This window comes from Ochotona princeps, chromosome 2 (genome assembly GCF_030435755.1).
Source record: "Ochotona princeps isolate mOchPri1 chromosome 2, mOchPri1.hap1, whole genome shotgun sequence".
Taxonomy (NCBI): domain Eukaryota; kingdom Metazoa; phylum Chordata; class Mammalia; order Lagomorpha; family Ochotonidae; genus Ochotona; species Ochotona princeps.
In genome coordinates this window covers 32,517,304-32,542,751 of record NC_080833.1, presented here as the reverse complement: position 1 = coordinate 32,542,751, position 25,448 = coordinate 32,517,304, and the positions used below count along the sequence as shown (strand labels likewise).

General features: G+C 39.1%; 1 protein-coding gene across 3 annotated transcripts in view; it reads left to right on the top strand.

Annotated features, from left to right (window-relative positions):
- FOXJ3 (forkhead box J3) overlaps window positions 1-25,448 on the top strand; it is a 134,272-nt gene that overhangs the window by 9,586 nt on the left and 99,238 nt on the right. For all 3 annotated transcript variants that reach the window (XM_058679716.1, XM_058679720.1, XM_058679710.1), the window contains exon 2: window positions 18,528-18,588. In XM_058679716.1, the coding sequence (XP_058535699.1) occupies window positions 18,545-18,588 (44 nt within the window). In that variant the 5' untranslated portion in view covers window positions 18,528-18,544. The remainder of the gene's footprint in view (window positions 1-18,527; window positions 18,589-25,448) is intronic.

Below are 25,448 nucleotides of genomic sequence, written 5' to 3'. Positions count from 1 at the left end.
GGAGCCAGGAGCCAGAGCTTCTGGATCTCCTACATGGATGCAGGATCCCAAGGCTTTGGGCCATCCTCCACTGCTTTCCCAGGCTGCAAGCACTGAACTGGACAGGAAGTTAGGCAGATGGAACTCAAACCAGTGCTCACATGAGATCCCGGCACATGCAAGGTCAAGGACCTAGCCACTAGGCTATTGCGCCAGGCCCTAGACTCTTATTCTTTGAGGGAACTGGGTTTGTTGCCACAGTGTGAAATCTTTTGTTTCTGTTTGGTGAGTAGGAAGACCGACAACATAAAGGAGTTGCACCTACATAGAAAAAAGGCTGGGAGAGAATACCTGTCATTGGCTAATTTAAATTTACTCTTTGGACCTGTCTGTTTTCTAAATTCTCTGATGAGTATATTTCATTTTTATTGGCAGGAAAAACATACTGGTTTTATAGTTCAAGTGAGAATTTGGAAAAAATGTCAATTTTAGACTTTAAAAAACTTACTTGTCAGTGTGTTTTACTTAAATGGATGATATATCTGATTGATAATATTATGGGTCTGATTGTGAGTATAAAAGGGTACGTCAAAAATTGTGTGGAAAATGGAATAAAAATATAGAATTATTTTGATGCAAAAAGTGGAAATCCATGGGATTGATGGTGGGTAAGGCTGATGACTGCAGTGCCAGCCTCTCATATTGGTGTCCTGACTGTTCCACTTCTGATCCAGCTCTCTGATGGCTTGGGAAAGATGGTGAAAAATGGCATAAGTGTTTTTGCCCCTGCCATCTGCACAGTAGGCCAGGATGAAGCTCCTGGGCCTGGCTTTGGCTTGGCCCAGCCCTGGCTGATGTGGTCATCTGGGGAATGAACCAGCAGGTGGACGATCTCTGTATATCTATATATCTACATAAATTATACATCTCTCTATATTTATATTTATATTTATATTTATATTTATATTTATATTTATATTTATATTTATATTTATATGTGTTGTGTGGATTACATAACTTTCTTTACCAAAAAGTAAACTTACCTTTTATCCCATTGTTTTGTAGACCTTTAAAGAATCAATTTATCTGAAAGGCAGAGTTAAGAGTGGATGGGAGAGACAGCAAGAGTGAGAGAGCGCAAGAGCGAGAGAAAGCAAGAATGAGAGTGAGAGCAAGAGGGAGAGAGCTATCTTCCACCTTCTGGTTCACTTCTAAAATGGTCACAGTGGTTGGGGATGGATCAGACTGAAGTTAGCAACCCAGAGCTCCGTTCAGGTCTCCAGTGTGTGTGGTAAGAGTTCCAGATGGTTTTGTCATCTGCTGTTGCTTTCCCAGGTGAATTAGAGGGAGCTGAATTGGAAGTTGAATAGCTGGAACACAAACCTGTGCCCACGTAGAACATTGGCATTGCTGATAGAGGATGAACTTGCTGAACCACAACACTCACCCCTTCACAACCTTCTGAAGTACCTTTATATTAAGTAATTAGGGTTTTTCTTTGCATTAGAATTTTTGTTTAGCTCTCTTGGTTGAGAAATTAATTTTAGCGCCCTGGAAGTAATCAAGACAGTATCTCTCATTAATGACCTAAAAATAGCACTCTAGTGAAAACTGTACTATGAATCTACTTAAATACTTTAATTCTTTTAGGGATTCCTAATAAGAGAAACAAAATTGCTTGTTCTTTTATAAGGTACTATTTTCATTCAGGGACACTCATTCATTTCTCTATTCATTCTTGTGCTCATTTATTCACCATCAGCTGAGCCCTGAGCAGTGTGCTAAATACTGGGAACATGTGTGAAATGCAGGTTCTTGACAATAAAGACTATAGCTTTCAGTTTGGAAGAGACATCCTAGAGATAGTCTTTGCATGTGGAAAGGCAGAGCGAGTCTGTGTGAAGAACTTAATGCTTTTAGGATGAGGATAGATGGCTCTAAGAGGAGCTGATGGTGGCATACTTCCACAAATAATGAAAATCATTGATCTAAGGGATTTTCCCATCTGACAAGTGTTTCAGCAATGAAGTGGATGATCTGACCATTCAGATTTATATCAAGATTCGTTTTAGGAGCACAATTGAGATGTTGGGCTACTGCTGCTGCTACAGCATAGCGAGTGAAGCTGCAGCTGGCACCACTGGCATCCCATATGGGTGCCGTTTTGTCCTGACTGCTCCACTTCTGATCCAGCTCCCTGCGTGGCCTGGGAAAAGCAGCAGAAGATAATCCAAATGTTTGGGCCCTTGCGTGCCTGTGGGAGACACAGATGAAGTTTCTGGCTCTTGCTTTCTGCCTGCCTCAGTCCTGGCAGTTGTAGTCATTTGGGGAATGAACCACAGCATGGAAAATCTGTTTTTCCTTGTTTCTCCGTAACTCTGATTTTTTTTTTTTTTAAGATTTATTCATTTTATTACAGCCAGATATATACAGAGGAGAGACAGAGAGGAAGATCTTCCGTCCGATGATTCACTCCCCAAGTGAGCCGCAACGGGCCGAGGCGCGCCGATCCGAAGCCGGGAACCTGGAACCTCTTCCGGGTCTCCCACGCGGGTGCAGTGTCCCAATGCATTGGGCCGTCCTCGACTGCTTTCCCAGGCCACAAGCAGGGAGCTGGATGGGAAGTGGAGCTGCCGGGATTAGAACCGGCGCCCATATGGGATCCCGGGGCTTTCAAGGCGAGGACTTTAGCCGCTAGGCCACGCCGCCGGGCCCCGTAACTCTGATTTTTAAGTAAATGAGTAGATATTGTAAAGTTATCTTTTGTCAAGCATAGACAGATTTAATAATTTATAATATTGTTCCCAGGATTTTTTTCTTTTTAAATTATTTGAGAGAGAAGAAGGTAGAGAGAGTGAGTTGGGAATGGAGCTCAGTGCTCTTATTCAGATTACAGGTGTTTTAACCAGTAGGCTCACTCCTGTTCTTGAACCTTAAGAGTCAGTCCTTCATTCAGGCTAATGAGGTATCCCATTAACATTCTTGAGCTATACATATATAGTCATATCTTTGAGAAGTTCATGAAAGATTTGTGTTGTGGGAAAAACTGCATTAATTTAAATTTAAACTTAATTTTTTATTTTTTTATTTTTTTTTTTAATAATGAACTATGGTTAAATGATTTATTTCAGCATCAAGCTTAAAGTTTTTTTTTTTTTAAGATTTATTTTATTTTTATTACAAAGTCAGATATACTGAGAGGAGGAGAGATAGAGAGGAAGTGGAGCTGCCGGGATTAGAACCAGCGGCCATATGGGATCAAGGCGAGGACCTTAGCCACTAGGCCACGCTGCCGAGCCCTAAACTTAATCTTTCATTAAAAAAATTTGTGTGATATTGAGATAGCACTTGAGATAGAGAGCTGTCATCCTCGGGTTTGCTACCTTATGTGTGTCTAACAGCAGACTCTAGGCGAGGCTTATGCTGGGAGCTGAGAACTCCATCTCCTGTGGGTGACAGGAGCTGATTACTTGCCATTCTGCTGGCTTTCAGAATTTGCATTAGTAGAAAGCTGAAGTTAGGAATGGAGCTACCTATCAAACCCAGGTGCTCTGATACGGGATGCATCTTAATTGGAGTCTACCCCAATTTCAAAAAAGTTTTTTTTTTTTGGATCAGAATAACTTTTAATTCAGAGTGTGTGTGTGTGTGTGTGTGTATGAATATTTTGAACATCGTTATGCCATCCTTTGGCTACCATGAGAATATCAATAACAGTTAAGATGAGCCTGTTCGTCGTTAGCTGTAAGTTAAAAATTTGCTTCTAACTTAATCTCTTTTTTCCAAGTCCTCATTCAGCATGTATTGGAGAACCTACTGTGGCTTCTTTTGCAGTATGACTCTTCCAGTATTATTGGTGGTTATTCTTTCAGCACGTATTTCTTGAGTACCTATTTATTCAAGAATCTGTCCTGAGCATTGGGAGAGATCCAAAGATAATTAGAAGGCATGGTCTGTTTAGAAGAAATGAGTACAGATAAAGAGCCATGGGTTTGTTTTTGCTTATGAAGTTCAAGAAGGCTTCATGGAGAGATAGTGTTTAAATTGTGATTAGAGATGGGATATTCTGGTCTGACAGTGTAATCAGTGATTTAGAGATTAAGAGGCGCAGTGCCAGTTAGAAAAGAAGGAAGAGTTCTACATTGTCGTTCATCATACTTTGCCCTAGGATGTTAAAAGTGTTCATCGTATGCATAGTACCTGGAGAATTTTTTGACAAATATTTGGGTCTCATTAAATAATTGCTGCATGAACAAATTGTCACATTTGGTAAATGATAAACATTCTTGGACATCCACAAGTTTACAATTTATATTAAACAGTTGAATAAGTCTTTTAGAGAGAGGGGAAGTTGTTTATGTCAAATTTCAGTGATTATATAATGCTCATGAAAAACTCTTTAACTCCTCTGGAGAATATTATTCTGCGTCTACATGGTAGAGGGAGATGGAAGGCTGGGGAATGTTTTCTTCAAACTAAACACACCCGGTTCTTCAGTCATTCTATACTTGATGTTTGGTTTCTGAACGCCTCACTAATCTGGTATCTCTCCCAGCAGTCATTTTAGCTTGTAAGTGTTTTTTAAATGAGGGACTCTAAACAGAACACAGAATTGTGCTTATGAACTCGCCAGTGCGCTGACCATGCCTGGTCTGGACGCTAGTCTGATAATGAAGCGTAAGATTGTGTTTGTTTCTAGCAACTGCATCACTCTTTGGCTCATACTGAGTTTTCATATTTACAAGAAGTTCTTTGAGCAGAGTCAAAGACTTTTGTATTAGTAGAGCTAACAAAAGAATGCTCTTTTTCTTCTGATTGAGTCTAGGTTGTTTTATCAGATGTACCAATCATTCTTAACTTGCTGAAATATGAGACAGAAAAGGTGTGCAGTGCTGGAGCTGAGCAAGTGACATCTGAAAACTTTCATCCAGATTAACTGCCTTGCTGAGCATGCTCAAAAATACATCAAATAGAATAAGTACCTGTTTACTGTTACTGACATTCAGCTATTCTTTGCTACGTGTGCTTCAGATATTTATCCTTTATCTCTTGCTGAAGTTTATTTTCCATTTTTTATTTTTAAAAAAACATTTAATAGACATAAAATATTGTAATAATGTTTTGTTGATTCTATGTAGTGCATAATACATTCAGCCTAAATCTGTTTATCATTTCAAGCATTGAGCATTTCTTCATACTAAAAGCATTCAAAATTCTATCTTTCATGGTTTTTAAAATGGAGAAATAGTATATTATTAATATTACTTGCAGTCACCTGTGCAACAGAACCCCAAGAACATCTTTTTTTCCATGTCCATTCTGTGGAATTATTTAGTCATGAAAAATACATAGTATCAATGAACTTCAAAAGCATTATGCCAAATAAAAGAAAACAGACACAAAAGGTTGCATCCTGATTCCATTTGTATGAAATATAGAGAATAGATTAAACCCTAAAAAAATAAAGCTGTTTGGTAGTTTCCAGGGGCTAAGTGAGGAACAGGAAGTGACTGCTTAATGGATATTGGGCTTCCTTTCAGTGGTAAAAAAAAATTTGGAATAGAATGATGGTTCTACATAATGCTAAGGGAAATGAGCCAATCCCAAAAGGTTAGATACCACATGTTTGCCTTAATTTAAGATGATATGATGTTATATAAAACACGTTATGTTATGTATATGTTGTGTATAAACTAAAATTGAAATGTCAATGAGGTGGTCACAGGATGTGGTTAAGAACTAGCATTTATTTTTAACATATTGGTTACTCAATACTATGTCAATTAATTCCATAATGATGTAAATTGTTGCTGATGGTATGTTGGAGCTTTTAATTGATCGGGATGATACTCTGCGGGCTCTGCCTTCAAGCCAGAAAGTATCTTCCTAAGAATGATGGTTCTACATTACTGAGAAAGTTCTAAATACTGTTTCAGTACTGGTCACTTTGCTTGGTGACTTTATCTCACTAAAAGGAACCCCAGAACTGCTTGCCTATCTATCTATAGCTAGATCCTACGTAGCTATAACTTGGGGCCTGTCAGTATGCCTCTTGTCATCTGCCTGACAGTCTTCCCACCTCAGCCTCTGGTAATCATTTTATGTAGGTATTTTTTTCTTTCTTTTAAAAATATTTGAAAGGTAGTGTGTCACTCCCCAAATGGCTTACTTACAGGCGAGTCAGCCTGTAGCCAGGTGCCAGAAATTCCATCCCATTAATGGCAGGGCCCAAAGACTTGGATCATCTTCTGCTCCGTTATCAGATCTGACTGTGGCAAAGTTGGTATTCCAACTCAGACTGGTGCTCACATACGGAATGTGGGTATCACAGCTGTGGCTTAACCTGCTTCTGTATTGTTACCTTCCGTGATGTCTGTTCTTTAGTCTCCACATGAGTTAAAGCATGTGATATTTGTCTTTCTGTATTGACCGCATTTTTGGGTGTCATCATCTAATACCCTCATTGAAAATAAATCTGGGACTTGGCACGATAGCGTAGTAGAGGTCCTCGCCTTGCACGTCCTGGGATCCCATATGGGTGCCAGTTCTAATCCCTGCAGCTCCACTTCCCATCCAGCTCCCTGCCTGTGGCCTGGGAAAGCAGTCGAGGACAGCCCAGGGCTTTGGGACCCTGCGCCTGTGTGGGAGACCTGGAAGAGCTCCTGGCTCCTGGCTCAGCTTCAGCTGTTGCAGTCACTTGGGGAGTGAACCATCGGACGGAAGATCTTCCTCTCTGTCACTCCTCCTCTCTGTATATCTGACTTTCCAATAAAGATAAATAAATCCTTAAAAAAAAAGAAACTGAATCTGTATTGCTGATTATTAACTGAGTCAAGATTGAAAGACTGCATTGCTGTGTTTTGCTGTTTATAAATTTCCTTTTAAAGATTTTATTTTAAAGGCAGGCAGAGTTAGAGGAGGAGAAGGACAAGAGAGATATCTTGATCAATCGGTTGATTGATTGTATCTGCTGCTTTACTCCACAAATGGCTGCAGCTGCCAGGGCTTGTCTAGGTGGAAGCTAGGAGACTGGAGCTGCTTCTACCATCTTCTGTCACTTTACCAGGTGTATTTGCAGGGAGCTGGATTAGGAGTTTAGCATGCAGGTCTTGAACCTGCACCCATATAGGTGTCAGCCCTGGAAGCAGTGGCTACCCACTGCTCTACAGAGCAGAGTAGCGTAGGTCCCTTTCTGTTTATTTGATCTTGTTGCTAATTGTACCAGATTCCATTACTGTTCCTTTTGAAATGTCAGACTGTTTCTCTGATTCAGTCAGTGTTTTGTATAGAATGTGATAAGACCCAGAGCCTATGAAACTGTCACATAATGCAAAATAATTAACAATAAAAAAAAAAAGAAAACAAAAGTATAACAATAACAAAAAGCCATATTTCACACCTGGTACTAACAGTAAACATTCATAGTACAAAATTATCTGTTAAAATAAAAAAAAATGTTATAGATATGAAAAAAAAATGTCTTTGGTATTTTGAGATTGCAATAAGCTTGTAAACTGCTTTAAGTACGATGGGTATTTTGATGATATTAATACTTTCAATATACAGGAATTTGATTTTGATTTTGATTTTAACAAATGGTCTTTTTTTAGCACAAAATTCATCTGTAATTTCCTCCCATGGAATTCTATAAATCATTGGTCGGGAAAAAATGAAGTCTCGCATTGAAATATAGCAAGAGAAATTGGCGTCAATTTTCAAATTGTCAACAGTTTGGAAAAAAAAACTATATAGAAAAAAATGCTGGATTCTAGAATCTTTGATAATGGTGTTTCTAAACACACATACACATCTCAGCAATTCTAACTGTACTGTTGCAAACACATAAAAGTACTGGTTTTCCCAAAAAAAAAAAAATGTGATAAGAATTATGGGAAATGTAATGATTTAATTTGATGTATATAGGGTTCATTAGGAAGCAGCATTCCACTGGTCGATACAGATGTATATAGAAAATAATATGAAGTGAGTTATTTTCTGTCCAGTTAGCATGCTCTGGTTGTAAGAGCCTCCCGTTTTTTTCTCCTTTTGGAAAATGCTGCTGGTGAAATCTTAATTGATCACTGTAATCTTGTACTGATTAGGGAACCCTGGTTGTTTAGGTCTTGAATCAGTCAAATATGACTGTTTCTGATCTGGCACTCAATGTTTCCATTGGTTCCAACCATAATTTTTCCTCAAGTGGCACTAAAAACAGGTTCATATTATCGTGTGGAATTTTCTTTTTTTCTTCAAGATTACAAGCATCTTGAGAACAGAAATAATGTATTTTTTCCTGTATAATACTGGGACTTAAGTACTTTTGGAGAGTCCTGGTTCATACTCCAGGCCTGTTCTTCCTATTTATTTACTTCTCCAGAGTGAGCTAGCTATTTTGCCAGTTAAAAACAAATGATCCAGGGCCCAGCACAATGGCTGAATGGCCAAAATCCTCACCTTGCAAGCTTGAGGATCCCATGTGAGCCTCAGTTCATGTCCCAGCTGCTCCACTTCCTACCTAGCTTCCTTCTTGTGGCCTGGGAAAGCAGTCGAGGAGGCCCAAAGCCTTGGTACCCTGCACCCAAATGTGGCTTCGGATCAGCTGGGCTCTGCCGTTGCGGATATTTGGTGAGTGAACTAGCGAATGGAAGGTTTTTTCTTTCTGACTCTCCTTTTCCTTGTAATCTGTCTTTCCAGTAAAAATAAATGACTTTTTTTAAAATCAGCTTTTTAATGTCTTAAACCAATGATAACATATAACAAGATTTGCTTGTTACAGTTTCCCAACTCTTTGTCAATGGCTGGCTACTAATTGTTGGTTGTGTTTCAACCATGACCTTAAAAGGAAAATTAGAAGCATTTGTCCCACCTAATCAGTGTCCTCATGAGTGTGCATTCTTGTCAACTATGTTGACAAGATGATGATGTTTACAACATCAAAACTAATTTTTAAGATTTATTTATTTTTATTACTAAGTCAGATACATATAGAAAGGAGGAGAGATAGAGAGGAAGATCTGTTCGATGATTCATTCCCCAAGAGAGCACAACGGGTGCAGAATTGCAGAGCTTTGGGCTGTTCTTGACTGTTTTCCCAGGCCACAAGCAGGGACCTGGATGGAAAGTGGAGCTGCCGGGATCAGAACCTGCGCCCATATGGGATCCTGGTGTGTTCAAGGCGAGGACTTTAGCCACTAGGCCACACCGCTGGGCCCCAAAATAAAATTTTTAAAAAATGAATATAGGCATAATAAAAAAAGTATAGGCTTCTTGATATAGCACTGCAGGCGTGTACAACCTGTTGAGCATGATTAGTGATGATGTGACGTCTTTTTGTTATCCTGTCTTAAACCAATATTTTCTGAATTAAACTGTATATCAGAATCACTTGAGATATTCCAGTTAGTAGATTTTCTGAGTTTGCTCTGGGACTCCTAAATCAGAATTTCCAGGAATGAGAAAGAATTTATGAAGTCACACTTGTTTGTAGACTATGGAGAGCAGTATGGTAATTTTCAATCTTATTAGGTGGTAGTGAAGACTTTATCACCTTTTCTTTTTTTAAAATTTATTTATGGGTGAGGGAGGAATTTATACCTACAGAATTGTATCATGGCGCATAATAATAAAAATATATTAAGGAGATTTATTTACATGAAAGAGAAAGTTACAGTGATCTTCCATCTTCTGATTGACTCTGCAAGTGCCTTCAGCACCTGTGCTGGGCAAGCCTAGGGAGCTGGGTTGGAAGTGGAGCAGCCATATGGGAGGTTGGCATTGCAGGTGGCCCCTGACTTTATGGCTTTCTGTCCTTTCATTTGCAGTACAGCGTTTCATTCTTCTGCCAACCAGTAGAGTTCTGTAAGGTTCAGTTTGCTTTTTAGAGGTATCCTGAGATCTCTTGCTTTGAATTTCACCAGGCAAAGCACACGAGTCAAATGCCCTGGATAAAGATACAGCATCTCAGTTTTCTAAAAATAACTGAGCTCACATTTAAAGCCTCCAAACTCTCCAGCCTTCTGAAAGCTCTTTGTTTAGTATCTTTCAGAATTATCTGAAATTGCCAGCATTCTTGAAGTAGATGATCTTTTGAACTTTTCCTATTTTATGTATATTTAATAAGGGAGATTTAAACATTATTCAGTTTCATGTTTTTCTCAAGATTTTTCTGTAAAAATAAATTTTGGGTTTGGAAATACTTTTTGTATTAGACCCTATGATCTGATTTTGGGTATTGTCATTAACTTAGAGACTGAAGCTTCAGGATTATCCAGTGAGTTAATGACAGACCCAGAAATAGAATCCTGTGTTACTTGCTTGGGTTATGATTTGTTTTGAAGAGGGTAGCCTGTGAGCTGTTTACATAAATTACAGGAAGTAGGATTTTGAATTTGGAAGAAGTTCTAGCACTGTAATGTCTGGCCAGGAAGAATCCTTCCTTCGCATTTAGCACCTGTTTTATTGACCCTCGTCTTAAACCATGAGGAAAAAGAAGCGTTTGGTTCGCCATTTAACTATTATGACAATTAGAGGCTGATGGTTGGTTTTCTTGCTCTTTTCCCATCTTCTGTTAAAGAAGTGGAGTATAGTTAAGTACTTGGGTTTGTTGAAAATAGTAGAGATTCAGATTTTTTTTTCAGGGATGTAAAGCATTTTAAATGGACTGTATATCTTTACTAAACATGTTTAATGAATAAACAGTGTGGTTTGAAAACAGTGGAGGCCACTAGAAAAGAAACTGGTTTTTCAAGGGATTATGGATTTGAAAATTGTTCATTTCAGGAGTGTTGCTTTCTGGTGAAGTCATGAATTTTACTGTCCCCTTCCTATTCCAGTTTTAGGGTTTTGGAATATTCCTGTGGCACTAGTGAGGGAAGAAGTAGTCACCTGACAGAAAAAGGACATTTGTGTGTGATAGCTTCACATTTACCCCCTCCCAACAGCTTTGCTGAAATGTAAATTGAATCACTTACTTGAGGTGTAGAATACAGTGCTTTTTACTGTATTCACAGGGTTATTCAACTGTCATGACAATCCAGTTGAAGGACATTGTCCTTCCGCTTCTGAAGGGAGTCTTCCATACCCCCTAGCTGTTCCTCTCTACTCTCCTTTCACCTCTTTATTTTTTTGCCTCCTCCTGGCCCTTAAAATGGCTAATCCTTCATTTATAATCTGATTACTAATATGAATTTGATTATGTGATTATTTGATATTTATGGCCCTATCCAACATGTTTTGTGACTGGTTTCTTCACTTAACATAATGATTTGAAGGATGGTACATGTTGTAGTGTGTATCATTTCCTTTTATTGTCAAACAGTGTTCCATTGCACAGATATAACTCATTTTATCTATTCATAGTTGACAGGCATTTTAATCGTTTCCGCTTGTTTGCTATCATAGTTTAATACTGCTACGAACATTCTTGCACAGGCTTTTCTGTGAAATCATGTTTTCGTTTCTTGAGTATTATACCCTAGGAGTGGAATTGCTGGTTTGTATTGTTAACTCTAACTTTGTGATGAATTGTCAAGCTATTTTCCAGAATGACTGCGTTGTTTTCTGTTTTACATTTCTACTAGCGATGTGTAAAGAGTTTGTTTCTCTGCATCTTTGCCAAAACATGCAGTGTCATTTTAAATGTTTTAATATATCTTAAAAAAAGCTTAATATTTGAACACAACAGAGGATGTGGGGTCAGGGGAGGCATATCTTCCGTCAGCTGATTTGCTCCCCAAATGTCTGCAGTAGCCAGGACTGGGCCAGGCAGAATCTGGGCTCTCCATTCTGTTTTTCCAAATGAGGGCCAGGGCTATGTTCCTGCCTTTTCAGGTCCGTTAGTAGAAAGCTGGATCAGAAGAGCAGCCAGATCTTGGGCTGGTACTCTGATATGTGATGTTAGCATCACTAGGGGCGGTTGATGTGCTGCTCCATAATGCTGGTCCCCAACCTGTCTCTGATTATAGCCCTCTTTGTTGTGGTTTTGATTTACGTTTTCTTAGTGACTAAAATGTTGAACATCTTTTTCTGGGTTTGTTGGGCAGTAATTGCTTTGTAGAAATGTGTGTTCAAATCCTTCCCCACTTAAAAAAAAAAGTGAGTGGAGAGGAAGGACTTCCACTTGTTGCTCTCCTACACAAATGCCCACAGGACTGGGCCTGAGGCTGGGAGAATGCGGGAGCTAGAAACTCAGTGCAGATCTTGCTTATTAGTGGCAGAAATGCATTTACTGTGTTAGTATTGTCTTCTGTTAAAAGTCAATATTTTTCATTTTATTTCTCTTTTGGCATACATTTAACACTGTGTTTGCCTTTCCTGTGCTTAAATCACGGTTGCTATCTATTTTCTCAGGTTTTTTCTTCCTTTAAAAAGATTTTAATTATTTATTTGAAAAGCAGAGTTAAAGATTTTCCATCAGTTGGTATGCTCCCCAAATGGCTGCAACAACTGGAGTTGGACTGTACCGAAGCCAGGAACCAGGAGCTTCTTCTGGGTCTCCCAAATTGAATGTAGGGGCCCAAGAATATGGGCCATCTTCAACTGCTTTCTTCGGCCCTTAGTAGGAAGCTGGATTGGAAGTGGAATAGCCAGGATTTGAACCAGTGTTTTTTTATGAGTGCTGCGGGCAGTGGCTTAACTTGCTAAGACACAGCCTGGTCTCAAGCTGCCTTTTTTTTTTTTTTTTAATAAACAAAACAAAAACAAAAAGTCAACCTGTTCCTTGTTTCTTAATGGCTTGTTTGGCCTGCTTGGTGATTGAGGATCCTGATGATTTTGATGGTTGAAAAAGCAGGAGACTCTTGAGGGCTCAAGCGGATGACCACTGCCTTCGGGCTTACCTAGTGGGGCTATGATGAACATCTGCGTACTACTCACTCTGCAGGATTCTTTTCCATTTACATCTTCCTCTGGCAGATTTCCCCTATTTGGGCTGATTAAGACTCAGGTTGTTTCCACAACTGCTTTCATGATTACCGATGACTAATGATATAACAGTTCACAGTGTTCAATCAAGTAACCTAATTTTTCATGAATCTTAATAATTTCATATTTTTAGGCCTTTGAAAGATGAAGTAGAAGTAAGAAAATATAAAAAACCAACTTTTTTGACCTTTTGGTACTGTAGCATTCATTTCTAGCATGTTTTCAATTCTTACCGTTGTCTGATATTATGCAGGTACTTTTATTCAAGCTACAGTCATAGTAACTTCAGCATGGATTTTTTTTTTTTATGGAGAATTTTATGCCTCAGAGAAGTTAATAACCTGGGCTGGCGCGATAGCAGAGTGGTTAAAGTCCTCGCGTTGCATGTGCTGGGATCCCATATGGGTGCCAGTTCTAATCCCAGAGGCTCCACTTCCCATCCAGCTCCCTGCCTGTGGCCTGGGAAAGCAGTCAAGGTCGGCCCAAGGCCTTGGGACCTGTGCCTGTGTGGGAGACTCGGAAGAGCTCCTGGCTCCTGGCTTTGGATTGGCTCAGCTCCAGCTGTTGTGATCACTTGGGGAGTGAACCATGGGATGGAAGATCTTCCTCTCTGTCTCTCCGCTTCTCTGTATATCCACCTTTCCAATAAAAATAAAAAATAAATCTAAAAAAAAAAGAAGTTAATAATCTATTCAAAGTCCTATAGTAATTGTAAATTGGGATTCGAATCTGGTTCTTCATGCTTAAGATCATTGTTGTTGGAATTATAAAGCATTATATATATTTCTGTGGAAGAGGGTTTGTAGAAATTACTAGGGCTTTTTTCTGATTTCCTCTTTTGCTGTCAATCAGTGCGTTATTATACATAAGTTTGTTACAGCAATTGCTTCCTAATGGTTTGTCACTCAGTTTGATATGTACCCAAACACTGCTTATACTAGGTGGAATTCCATGTGCTTCTGTTGGTGGTGGAATATGATAAAATTACCTAATCTGCATACCCATTCATGAATGAGAGCTTTCACTACTTATATTCTGATATTGTTCTCCACACGTATCTTAATGACTAACGGATTTCAAAGGATTTAAACCATATAAATTATGAATGTAATTAAATGTGTTCTTATAATTGTTCAACTATAATTGGTGCCACAGAAACATGAGACTGTAATTGGGCACATTTTGAAATTTCCAAGATTCACTGTGAACTTTACCTTTTATGAAGTTCAGTTGCTTGGTGGAGAGTAGGTTTCACGTTCTTCCATTTGGTAAGGTGAGGTTCGGGACATCATTTAGTGGCAGTAATCCAGATGAACTGTGGAGAAAACAAACCATGGCATCGAGGCTGGAAAAGATGAGGAAGATAACTAGGAGTTATAATTAGTAGTAACTGGTAACTTGGGAGTCCTGGGGGTGTTGATGTTTGGGGGTCTCAATGTGTATGGCCATTTTCCCTTGCCTGGTTTTCAGCCCACTGAGGATTGAAAAGCAACATATGAAAAAACAGGGTAGTGTTTTTTTTTTTTTTTTTTTTTTAAATGGAAAGTCAGATATATCGAGAGGAGGAGAGGAGAGACAGAGAGGAAGATCTTCGCCCCATGATTCACTTGTTAAGTGGCCACAGTGGCCAGAGCTGAGGCAATACAAAGCCAGGAGCCTTTTTGGGGTCTCCTACACAGGTGCAGGAACCCAAGGCTTTGGGCTGTCCTTGACTGCTTCCCCAGGTCACAAGCAGGGAGCTGGATGGGAAGTGGGGTGGCTGGGGATTAGAACTGGTGCTCATATGAGATCCTGGCGTGTGGAAAGTGAGGACTTTAGCCACTAGGCTACTGTGCCAGACCCAAGATAGTGCTTTTTGAAAAATATTTTTTTTAAAGAAATTTTTATTTGAAAGAGTTACAGAGGCAAGGGCAAACAGAAAGATCTTCCATCTGCTGGTTTTCTCTCCAAATGGCTGCAGCAGCTGGAGCTGAGCCTGATCAGGAGCCAGCAGCTTACTCTGGGTCTCCAGTGTGGGTGCAGGGTCCCAAGGGTTTGGGCCATCCTCTGCTGCTTTCCCAGGTCACCAGCAGGGAACTGGATTGGAAGTGGAGCAGCTGGCATGCAAACCAGCAACCATATGAAACACTGATATGTGCAGGTAGTGGATTAATCTGTTAAGCCACAGTGCAGGTCCTGAGATGGTACTTTTTAAAAATTAGTTTCTATATGGGTACATACCATAAAGTTTGCAAGTTTAAAATACAATTCAGTGGTTTCATGTGTTTATAAGACTGTGCAACCATCTTCACTAACAAAATGTTTTCATCACTCCAGAATGAAATCTTAGGGCAGTCAGTAGCTGCCTTCCTGTTCCAACCCCTGTCTTTTGGCATCACAGTATCTGCTTTCCATTCCTGTGTGGCTTTTTTTTTTTTTTTTTGGATAGAGTTCCCATTTGCTGGTTTACTCTGCAGCTGCCTGTCTCAGTTGGCCTTGGGCCAGGCTGAAGTTGTGAGCTGAAAATTCACTCAGTCTGCATCTCTCACGTAGGTGATGGAGTCAGTTGCTTGAGCTATTACTGCTGCATTTCAGTGACCTGATTTGTAGAAAGCTGAAATTGGAAACAGAGCTGGGACTTCTGTATGTGACATAGTCTTGGCTGTTTCGTTGAATACCTGCCTCGTGTGGTCTTTTGTGTCTGATTTTTTTTTTCACTGGGCACATGACTTTCAGGGTATTTCCATGTTGTACTGTGTACCAGCAATTCATTCCCATTGTTCGTTACATGGATTTTTCGTTTTGTTCATTTATCAGTTGATGAACAAATATTTACATTATTTCCTTTTTTTGATTGTTATGAATATAGCTATGAACATTTGTGTGCAAACTTTTGTAGGGACATTTCTCTTGAAGATACATATAAGTAGTTTCTTGGTCTTTTGGTTACTCTGTGTTTAACTTTTGAAGGTGTTGCCTTTGTTTTTGGTAAAACTTATCTTTTTGGATGTGACTTAGGTTAAAAAGAGCTGAATGAGTTGGTGGACTTTAAGCATGTACACCACTTATCTCTGCATACGCACCCACAGCTTACCTGGCCAGGATGTTTGGGTCAGCAGAGCAGGAATACCTGATCCCTGGGTGGAGAGTAAAGAGCAGTTACCTGTACCCACCAGCCACATTACTTCCTTGGAGAGGAGTAAGTTAGGAGGCCAGAAGTTTTTAGAGGAGCAGTTCCTCCAAAAACCAAGAGTTGAAAAAATTTGCTAGGAAGTATTTTGCTTTAATAAAGGGAAAGATTAGGCTAGAAACTTGAAAGCTACTCCTGGATGAATGGGCTTTATTCAAGGTAGAAAGTGTATTAATAGTAAAGATGCTTATTCAGCTTTAGATATAGTATATTTGGGATTTCTAGGAGGGAATATGGATCCCTGCTAGAAATGATGTTTTGAAATTGATATGAATACAGGTAATTAAAATGCAAGACAAAAAAATCACCCATACAGTGTAACAGTAGAGAGGGGTGTCCAGTAATTTCTGTGTCTGACTCCTTGTAGTATTGGTATGTTAACTGATATTTTTGCTGTTTTTGACTATGTGGGTGGCAGGAGCCCAAGCATTTGGGCTGTCATTTGTTGCCTTCCAGGGCATTCAAAGCTGGGTTGAGAGCATAGAATAGCTGGCTCTTGAGTCAGGCACTCCGTTGGTTAGTTGCCAGCATTCTGGGTGGTAGTTTGTAAGTTGTTTCACAGCACCAGCCCCTGGGTTTTATGATTTTTTTATTATTATGAATTCCTTTGTTTTCGAATATTACCTGTGAGAATTTTCTGGACATTAGATCAAAGGCAAATTCTCCTGTAAAAATAGAATGGGGAACACTGTCACCCTACAATTTCACAAAATTGTAGTTTAAAAAATTATAATCTGCAGGAGGGGTCTGTTTGTGATTGTGCAGTAGCAGGAAGACACTGCTGCCTCCTGACGTAACTTCCCGTCCCCTCCTCAGCCCTGAGTACTGTAGTTTGTAAGCAGCGTTGGTTTGTTTTTAAGATTTATTTAGGAATTACAGAGAGAGGAGAGGGAAGAGAAAGAGATCTTCCATCTGCTGGTTCACTCTAAATGGCCATATCAGCTAGGGCTTGGTCAGGTCCTAGCCAGGATTGTGGAGCTTGTGGATCTCCCGTGTGGATGCAGGGCCCAGGCACATTGGCAGGGAGCTGGATAAGGCATCTGGGTGACCCTGATGGGATGCTGGTCTTGCATGGTGCAGCTTGACTGGCTATACCATGATGCTGGTTTCAGGCAGGTTTCAAGCAGTTCTCTTACGTGAGACCTAAACCCTTCTTATACATTGGGGCTTAAGAAGTCTTGGAATTGCAGGTGGGAATTTGTAGGGATTGGCAAATTGCTGATTTTAACATTTTGTATACCTCTCTGGTTTTTATTCCTTTCCCTTAGTTTAGTTTTAGTCTGATTGACTTTATTTTCTGTTAGGCTTTTGCTTATTTATAATTAAAAACATTTTTACAGTGTTTTAGTTATTTTCGGTGGATACAGTGATTAAATCACCTGCTGTCGTTCTGGAGGAGCTGTGTCTGATGAATGCAGGGGCAACTAGGCATGGATTCATTTAGCCTCTAAAACTTATCAATTTAGAATGAAATAAATCAATATTTTGCTTGGTACACATGGTATTTATTTAGAAATTAAAAAAGTAGGTTTTATGATACAGTTTTTAATATCATGTTTCTCTTGAATAATTGTGAAGTTTTACTATATTTGGCTACAGCTGGGAAGTAGTGACTAATGTCTTCTTGCTCGACATGTTCTCTTTAGTTGCTCAATGTGCACTACATGCATCTGTATACACTTAACACCTATTCCAACCTGATCTCATTTCTATTACTTACAGGCATTTGTGGATCATCCTTAGCCTAATGAAAATATTTACACTCTGCCTTGTGCCAGATCTTAGTGGTGTAATAGATACTTTTGCATTTGCTCACTTACTCTAACAGCAAACCTGACAGTTAATGGGTGATATTAAGTGCAAGTTACAGTTGGAAAAAACTGAGATTGACTGAGATTATTTAAATTCTTCAGGGTCTCAGTAGTGTCACAGCATTTAAAGCTAGAACTGTCATAATCAAGCTTCTTCTCTCCTCCAGTGCTACTCTTTTTAAAACAATGGGAAGAACTGTTTCTTCAGATGAATTCTTGGAGAAGTTCAGTATATAAAATAAAATGCTTTGAAGAGAGTAGATGGAGGCAGGACAGTTACATGGATGGGGAACCTGCGTGCCTAAGCTGGAGCAGCTTTTAGGCACCTTTGGAATCCCTAGGATTCTACTGTGTAGGTTGGACACAGGTTTTCTGTAGTGTCAGTGTGACTGATAAATTTTATGTGATCTCAGCTTTTTTGCGTGTCAGAGTTCTAACTATGCCTGTTTCTCCTATGCCTCTGGTGTGTGTGTATTAGTGTGATGCCTCTTGTCACTCATCGTTTTTTATTTAAATTTTTGTTCTGATAATGGTGACTCTTTAAACTTGTGTGTCTGTGTTCTGAGTGTTTTAATTACAACCGTGGTGTGATTAATAGTCTGATTTACTTGAGAGCATCTAATAATTAATTCTTCTTTACTTTTTAGATTCTCTTTGGGGCCAGATGGGTTTGTATGGACAGACTTGTCCATCTGTAACTTCATTAAGGTGAGTGGTTTTTCTCTTTCTTTCTCTTCCCCGCTCCCTCCCTCCTTCCTTCCCTTCCTCCCTTCCTTTTTTCCTTCCTTTCTTTCTTACTTGTTTTATTCTTTTATTGGAAAGTAGATATACAGAGAGAAGGAGGTACAGAGAGAAAGATCTTATATCTGCTGGTTCACTCTCCAAGTAGCGTCAATGGCTGGAGCTGATCCAAAGCCAGGAACCAGGAGCCTCTTCTGAGTCTCCCATTTGGGTGCACGGTCCCAAGGCTTTGGGCCATCCTTGACTGCTTTTCCAGGCCACAGGCAGGGAGCTGGGTGAGAAGCGGGGCAGCTGGGACAGGAATCAGTGCCAATATGGGATCCTGGTGGATGCAATGTGAGGATTTAGACACTAAGCTACTGTGCTGACCCCCCTTTTTGTTGTTGTTGTTGTTTTTAAGTAGTTTCTCGTTTTTTTTTTTAAGTTTTTTTTTTTTGTTCGTTTAAGTAGTTTTCTCATATTGCTCTGGCTCTTTTCCCCTTCCCTCCACTCCCCCCTTAAGTTTTTTTTAAAGGATTTATTTGAAAGAATGAGTTAGAGGAGAGACAGAGAGAGAAACTTGAATCTGCTGGTTCTGGCTAACTCCCCAATTGGCTGCAACAGTCAGGTGAAATGAGGAGCCAGGCGCTTCTTCTGGGTCTCTTACTGGGTTTAGGTATCCAGGCACTTGAGTCCTGTTCCTTTGCTTTGCTAGGTACATTCACATAAACTGACCCATATGGAGTGCTAGTGGTTCAGGTGGAGGCTTAAGCTACTAAACCGCAATGCCTGCGCTTTTTTCCCCCACTTTATTGGAGCATCTAATAAAAGTTATACTGGCCAAATCACATTATAGTGAATTTCAAGGTGAGGTTCAGAATAAAATACTGTAGTTTTATCAAGAAATGGGATGATTTGATTTCTTATAGAGATTATTGTGGTAATGCAATTTGGATGCTTTAAATCTCCATTTAATGAACCAAATGAATTTAGTAAGGTGATAATCTTGCACACAAAATAATGCAATTTTATACTTTGTTCCTTAAAAGTTTAACCTACTTTCTATTTGTCTTAATTATAAAATAGTAACTTTTGATTTCCTTTGTAGTGGATTATTAAATAAAATTAATAAGATGCTGGACTCTATGTTTGGTGTATGCTTGCAATGGGGGAATCTCAACTGAACTTGAGCTGTGGTTATGCAACAAGGTGGAGGAATCCACCATGGTGGGAGGGTTTGGGGAGGGGTGGGAGAACCCAAGTATCTATGTAACTGTGTCACATAATACAATGTAATTAATGAAGTTAAATAAAAAAAAAAAATTAAAGATACTAATTTTAATTTGTTTCTGAAAAATGTAAACATAATATCCAGATTACTCTCATTTATAATAAATTCAGTGAAATGTAAAAAGAATTAAGTTGTATGACAGATTTTGATCACTAAATCCTTTCTTCAAGTAAAATCTTATTTGAAGTCCAATGAATAAAGTAGATAAGTGTGAGATTTATGTGCTTGCTTAGACTTCTGTGTTTTTTTTGGTCAGCAACTTGTTTTGAATAATTGCTGTGATTCACAAAGCAGTTTCAAAAATAACCTAAACCTAACCTGTGATTTGAAATCTTTCAAATTAGACTATCGAGTGTTGATTTCAGAACCCGGTAGTTTGCTGTGGTGTTGCAGACGGCAGGATGATGTATTGATTCAGCATATTGAGCACCTAACTTGTTGTATGGTAATGTTCTGAATGCTGGGTCCATAACAGTGACCAAAATGGGTGAAGTCACATAATCATAGAGTGTGCTTTCTAGTAGAGGGACAATTAAGAAACATCTGTTAGTGACAGTGGCAAAGGCTAAAGAGAAAAATGAAATAAAAGGTAGTAATAAGTAGAGGAGTAGATATTATTTTACACAGGGTGAGAAGTTTCACCAGAGTTGACATGAATGAAGACCTGGCAGAGTGGTGGAATTGAACATCTGTTGAGTATGTGAAAGATGAACATTCTAGTCAGAGAGAAGCCACAGAGTGCCAAGACAGGAGTTCTGTCTGAGGAGCAGTGAGGAGGGCGTGTAACTAGAGCATAGTAAGCAACAAAGAGAGTTAGGATGGCCTACTTTTGGAAGGCAGAGAGATGGGAGGGATACAAAATTGCTAGACGCGTGAACTTAAAACAATCCTTAGGCTTCTGAGAAATTCTGGTTGTCTAGGATGCCACAAAAGAAAAATGAGCAATGAAGCTACCATTAGCATTTATGTACTCGAGTTCTCAGCACAGCAGGGCTGACCATCTACTGATGTGGCATTTCTTTCTGGGGAATGTATTTCGTTTTATAATGGAAATAGACTAATACATTGGTTTTCTGCTGTGCTTCATTTTCCCCTCCCCCCAGTAAGCAAGAGCACTTGTGTAACTCTGGTAAGAACTTGTTCCCCCGAAAGATTAGTCATTTCTTTAGTCTCCAGAGCTGCTCCAGAACTAATTTGACTTAATGATATTTTTGCTTAGTGTGAAAGGAAGAGTAAATTAACTCTTTTGCAAATTTAAATTTCTGTGATTACATCAAGATTTTTTGCATACTTTGGTGTTTCCCTGTTAAGACTGTCTTAAAGATATTTTACTTGTTGTATATACTGAAACAGTCCTATCTTGAAGTGATTGAGCTTTAAAACCCTTTATTTGAATATTTATGAATATGTTAGGTTAAACCAGTTCACCTACAGCTTGGGGACATTTCAGGATTCCTTAAATAAGATGTGCCAATTACATATCCCTCTTAATTGAGGATACTATTAACAGATAAATAAAAAATAACTTGATGTAGGAGAATTTTTGGGAAAAGGTTAATAGAAAACCAGTGATTCTGATTTTGAGAACATTGTGTAAAAGCAGTAAATTTTTTTCCCTTTTAAACAGGGAAATGACGAAGAAGTAAAAGTAAAAAGCATCAGTGGATATATTGGTGAGATAAAAGAGGAACTGACTATGAAATTTTCACCTGCCTATTAGTGCAAGGGAGGGTAAAATTAACAATGAAAAAGAAAAAAATTACATCTTTCAGCTTAGGAAACTTACATGGTCAAGCTTTGCTTGGTTGCAACGAAAGGAAACCAGTAGTAGATACATTAAACAAGAAAGAGAAGGAATGTGTGTGGAGAACTCTGGAGTATTTCACAGATCCTAAGGATGGCTGACTATTGAGAAAATGGGACTAGAAACTGGGGAGAAGTTTTTGGAAGCTAAGCAGAGTACTTCTTTCTGGCTTTTCCCTAACTAATTTCCTGATTTTTCCAGACAGCTTTTCTTTTCTAGCACATAGTCATCCCATTTGTGAAGTTTATGATCTCTTATGATCTCTTCTTTCTAGCTCTAAATTTCTGGGGAAAGAAAATCTGGGTGAGTGACTTTTATCAGGCAGTTCTGGTTTCTGATCCTTTAGTTTGTGTTACTGTTACAGAAACAGCTTAGAGATGATACTTCTAGGGTGGTGGGGGATGGCGGCTATTCAGATGGACTGCTGTGAGCTAGAGAAAACACTTCAGATAGTGGCTGATGAAAAGCAACATGTATTGTTTAGGGGTGAGAGTTAAGGTTTCAAGAGAAAATACGTTAGGAATTCAGACCCTTTCCTTATAGGCCAGTGAATAGTAAATGGAAGGCTTGAGTCCACCTAATATTAGTATGTGTAGAGTGTGTGTGTGAGTGTACATATGTTTGGATTTATACTCACACCACATTTTCTTTATCTGATTGATGATGGACGTTTTGGTTGATTGCCTGTTTTCGCTGTTGTGAACAGTGTTGCTATAGGTATTATAGTACAGCATCTCTGATAAGATGTGCTCATGTGCCTATCCATGATCCATTGGTAATGGGATTGCTGATCATAGGGCATATCTATAGTTTTTAAAGAAATTTCTATACTGTTTTTCACAGTGGCTGCAATAATTACGTTCCTATCAGTAGTGTTTGAAGGCTCCCCTTTCTCCACATTCTTGCCAGGAGTTGTCATCTGTCTTTTGGATAAGAGCCATTCTGACAGGGTAATGTGATACCCTGAGCTAAATTGTGGTTTTGAATTACATTTCTGTGATCCTAGTGATACTGAGCATTTTCTCATGTATTTGTTGGCCTCTTGTATTTCTTTGAGAACTTTCTATTTAGGTTCTATGCTGATTTCTAAACTTTGTTTTTTGGTTGAGTCTTGTAAATTGTTGATGGTATAGTCTTTTTAATTTTAACCATTCTAAATTTTTAAAGTAGGATTTATATATTTGGAAGAGATGCCAGTTAGATCTTCCATATACCATTTTGCTCTCCAAATGGCCACAGCTGCTGCTGTTGGGCCAAGCCAAAGCTAGGAGCCAGGATCGAGAGCTTGCTTCTTTTCCAGGCACATTAGCAGGGAGCTGGATTGGAAGCAGAGCATCAAGATTTCAAACCAGTGCACATATAGGATGCTGGTGTCACAAGTAGCAGGTTAACTTCCTGGCCCCTAGCCATCCTGTTAGTTGTGGTACCTCGGTGTAGTCTTAATTTAAATTTTCCTATTTCCTGGCGATTTGAGTTTCTCTGTGATTTTTTTGCTATCATATTTATCTAAGTCTTTTATCTTTTTTTTTTTTTAAGATTTTTAAAATTTTTGATTGGAAAGGCAGATATACAGAGAGGAGGCTCAGGGAAGATGATCTTCCATCCGCTGGTTCACTCCCCAAGTGCTGCAGTACCTGGAGCTGAGCTAATCCAAAGCGAGAAGCCAGAATCTTTTTCCAGATCTCCCATGTGGGCTTAGGCCCAAGGCTTCAGGCTGTCCTCTATGCTTTCCCAGGCCAGAAGTAGGGAATAGGATGGGAAGTGGAGCAGCTGGAATATGAACTGGCAGCCATATGCTATCCCAGTGTGTACAAGGCGAGGACTTTAGCTGCTGGGCTACTGCTCTTGGCCCATGTTACTGGTTTTTAATTTGTTTTTATTTTATTTTATTTTTTATTGGAAAAGAAGATTTCCAGAGAGGAGGAGAGACAGAGAAGAGATCTTCTGTCTGCTGGTTTACTCCCCAAGTGGTCTCAGTGGCTGGAGCTGAGCCAGTCCAAGGCACAGAACTACTTCTGGGTCCTCCCATGCACGTGCAGGGTCTCAAGGCTTTGGGCCATCCTTGACTGCTTTCCCAGGCCACAGGGAGGAGCTGGATGCGAAGCGGAGCGTCTGGGACATGAAGCAATGCTCATATGAGATACTGGCACTTGCAAGGCAAGGATTTAACCGCTGAGCCATTGCATTGGACCCTAATTTTTTTTTTTAATAATTGCATTTTTTTGTGCAGCCTTTTAAACTACATGTTTTGAAGATATTTTCTTCCACTGTGTGACTTATTTGTTTTTGTAACAATGTTCTTTGAAGAACAGAAGTTTTGAATCTTGATGAAGACCATTTTATCAATTTTGTTTATAGATTGTGATTGTGTGTGTGTGTGTGTGTGTGATGTCTAGTAAATACTTTTCTGAGTTTTGTTCTATAATTTGTATAGTACTGTGATGAAATTTTCAGGTTTAGGTGTATGGAATGAATTAAGGATTAAGGATTGCTTTGTCAGTTTTTTTCCCATACAGATAAATAGTTGTCTAAGTAATTTTTTTGAAAGATCTTTACTTAACCCACTGACTTGTCTATGCATTTTTATTAAAAATCAGTTGGTCATGTATGTTTGAGCTCCATCCTATTGATTTTGTTTCTATTAGATTACACATTTTGATTATTGCAGTTTTTGTGATAAGCCAGAAGTGTGATAGTTTAAGTTCTTCATGCTTTTCAAATTTGTAAAAGAGGTGAAATTGTGTATTTGCTTGTTAGCATTGGACTGAAAAGGAAAGAACAACTTATAAATTACCAATACAACTTTAGGAGATAATATAGCTTTCTTGAACACATGGGAGAAGATGGGAAGATCTGCCAAGGGAAAGACTGTGTTCAGGGATGGGGAGAAGTTGATTATCAGGTACAAAAATACAGTTAGCAAGAATAAGCTCTGGTGCTATGAACAGTAGGATAGCTGCTTAGCAGTACGGATTGTGTGTTTTAATATAGTTCAAAGAGGAGATTTTGTTCTCAGCACAGAAGAAATTTTAAGGTGAGAGATATATGCTAATAGTGCTAATTTGCACTATTACTGTGTGATTACTGTGTATTAGAGATTATTCCTAGTGATTATTTTGTGTTAACTCATTTAATTCCAACACTGGTCTTTTGGGGTAGGCACTCATCATTTTACAGATGAAGAAACTGAGGTATGAAAAGGCTGATTTTACTTTTTAATGTCACATGATTAAAGTGGAAAAGCTTGATTTCCAGTCCAGATAATCTTGGTGCAGACAGGGCTGTATTTTTCTGATTCAGAATGTTGACTCTGTTACTTTACTGAAACTGAACTAAAATAGAAGCCATTTTGGTGGTATGACTAATTCAAACTTATTAAAGATGTCATTTATTTGACAGGTAGAAACAGAGAATAGGAATGAATAAGTGATAGAGTGCGTAAGTACCCTGCTGTTCTCTGGTTCACTTCCCAGATGCCTGCAGCAGCCTGGATTAGGCCATGCAGAAGCCAGGAGCCTGGAACACAGTCAAGTTTTCTCATGTGGGTGGCAGGAACCCAGTTACCCAAGCCGTCACCACTGCCTCCTAGAGTCTGCAGTTGGCAGGGAATCAGAGTCCAGAACCAGAGTCTGGGAATTGAACCAGGTAGTCTGATGTGGGATGCTGGTGTCTTAATTGCTAGTTTAAATGCTGCTCTTATACTAATTTAGGAAAAAGTAATGCCAGCCATTTTTGTTTGAAAAGGCAATTGAA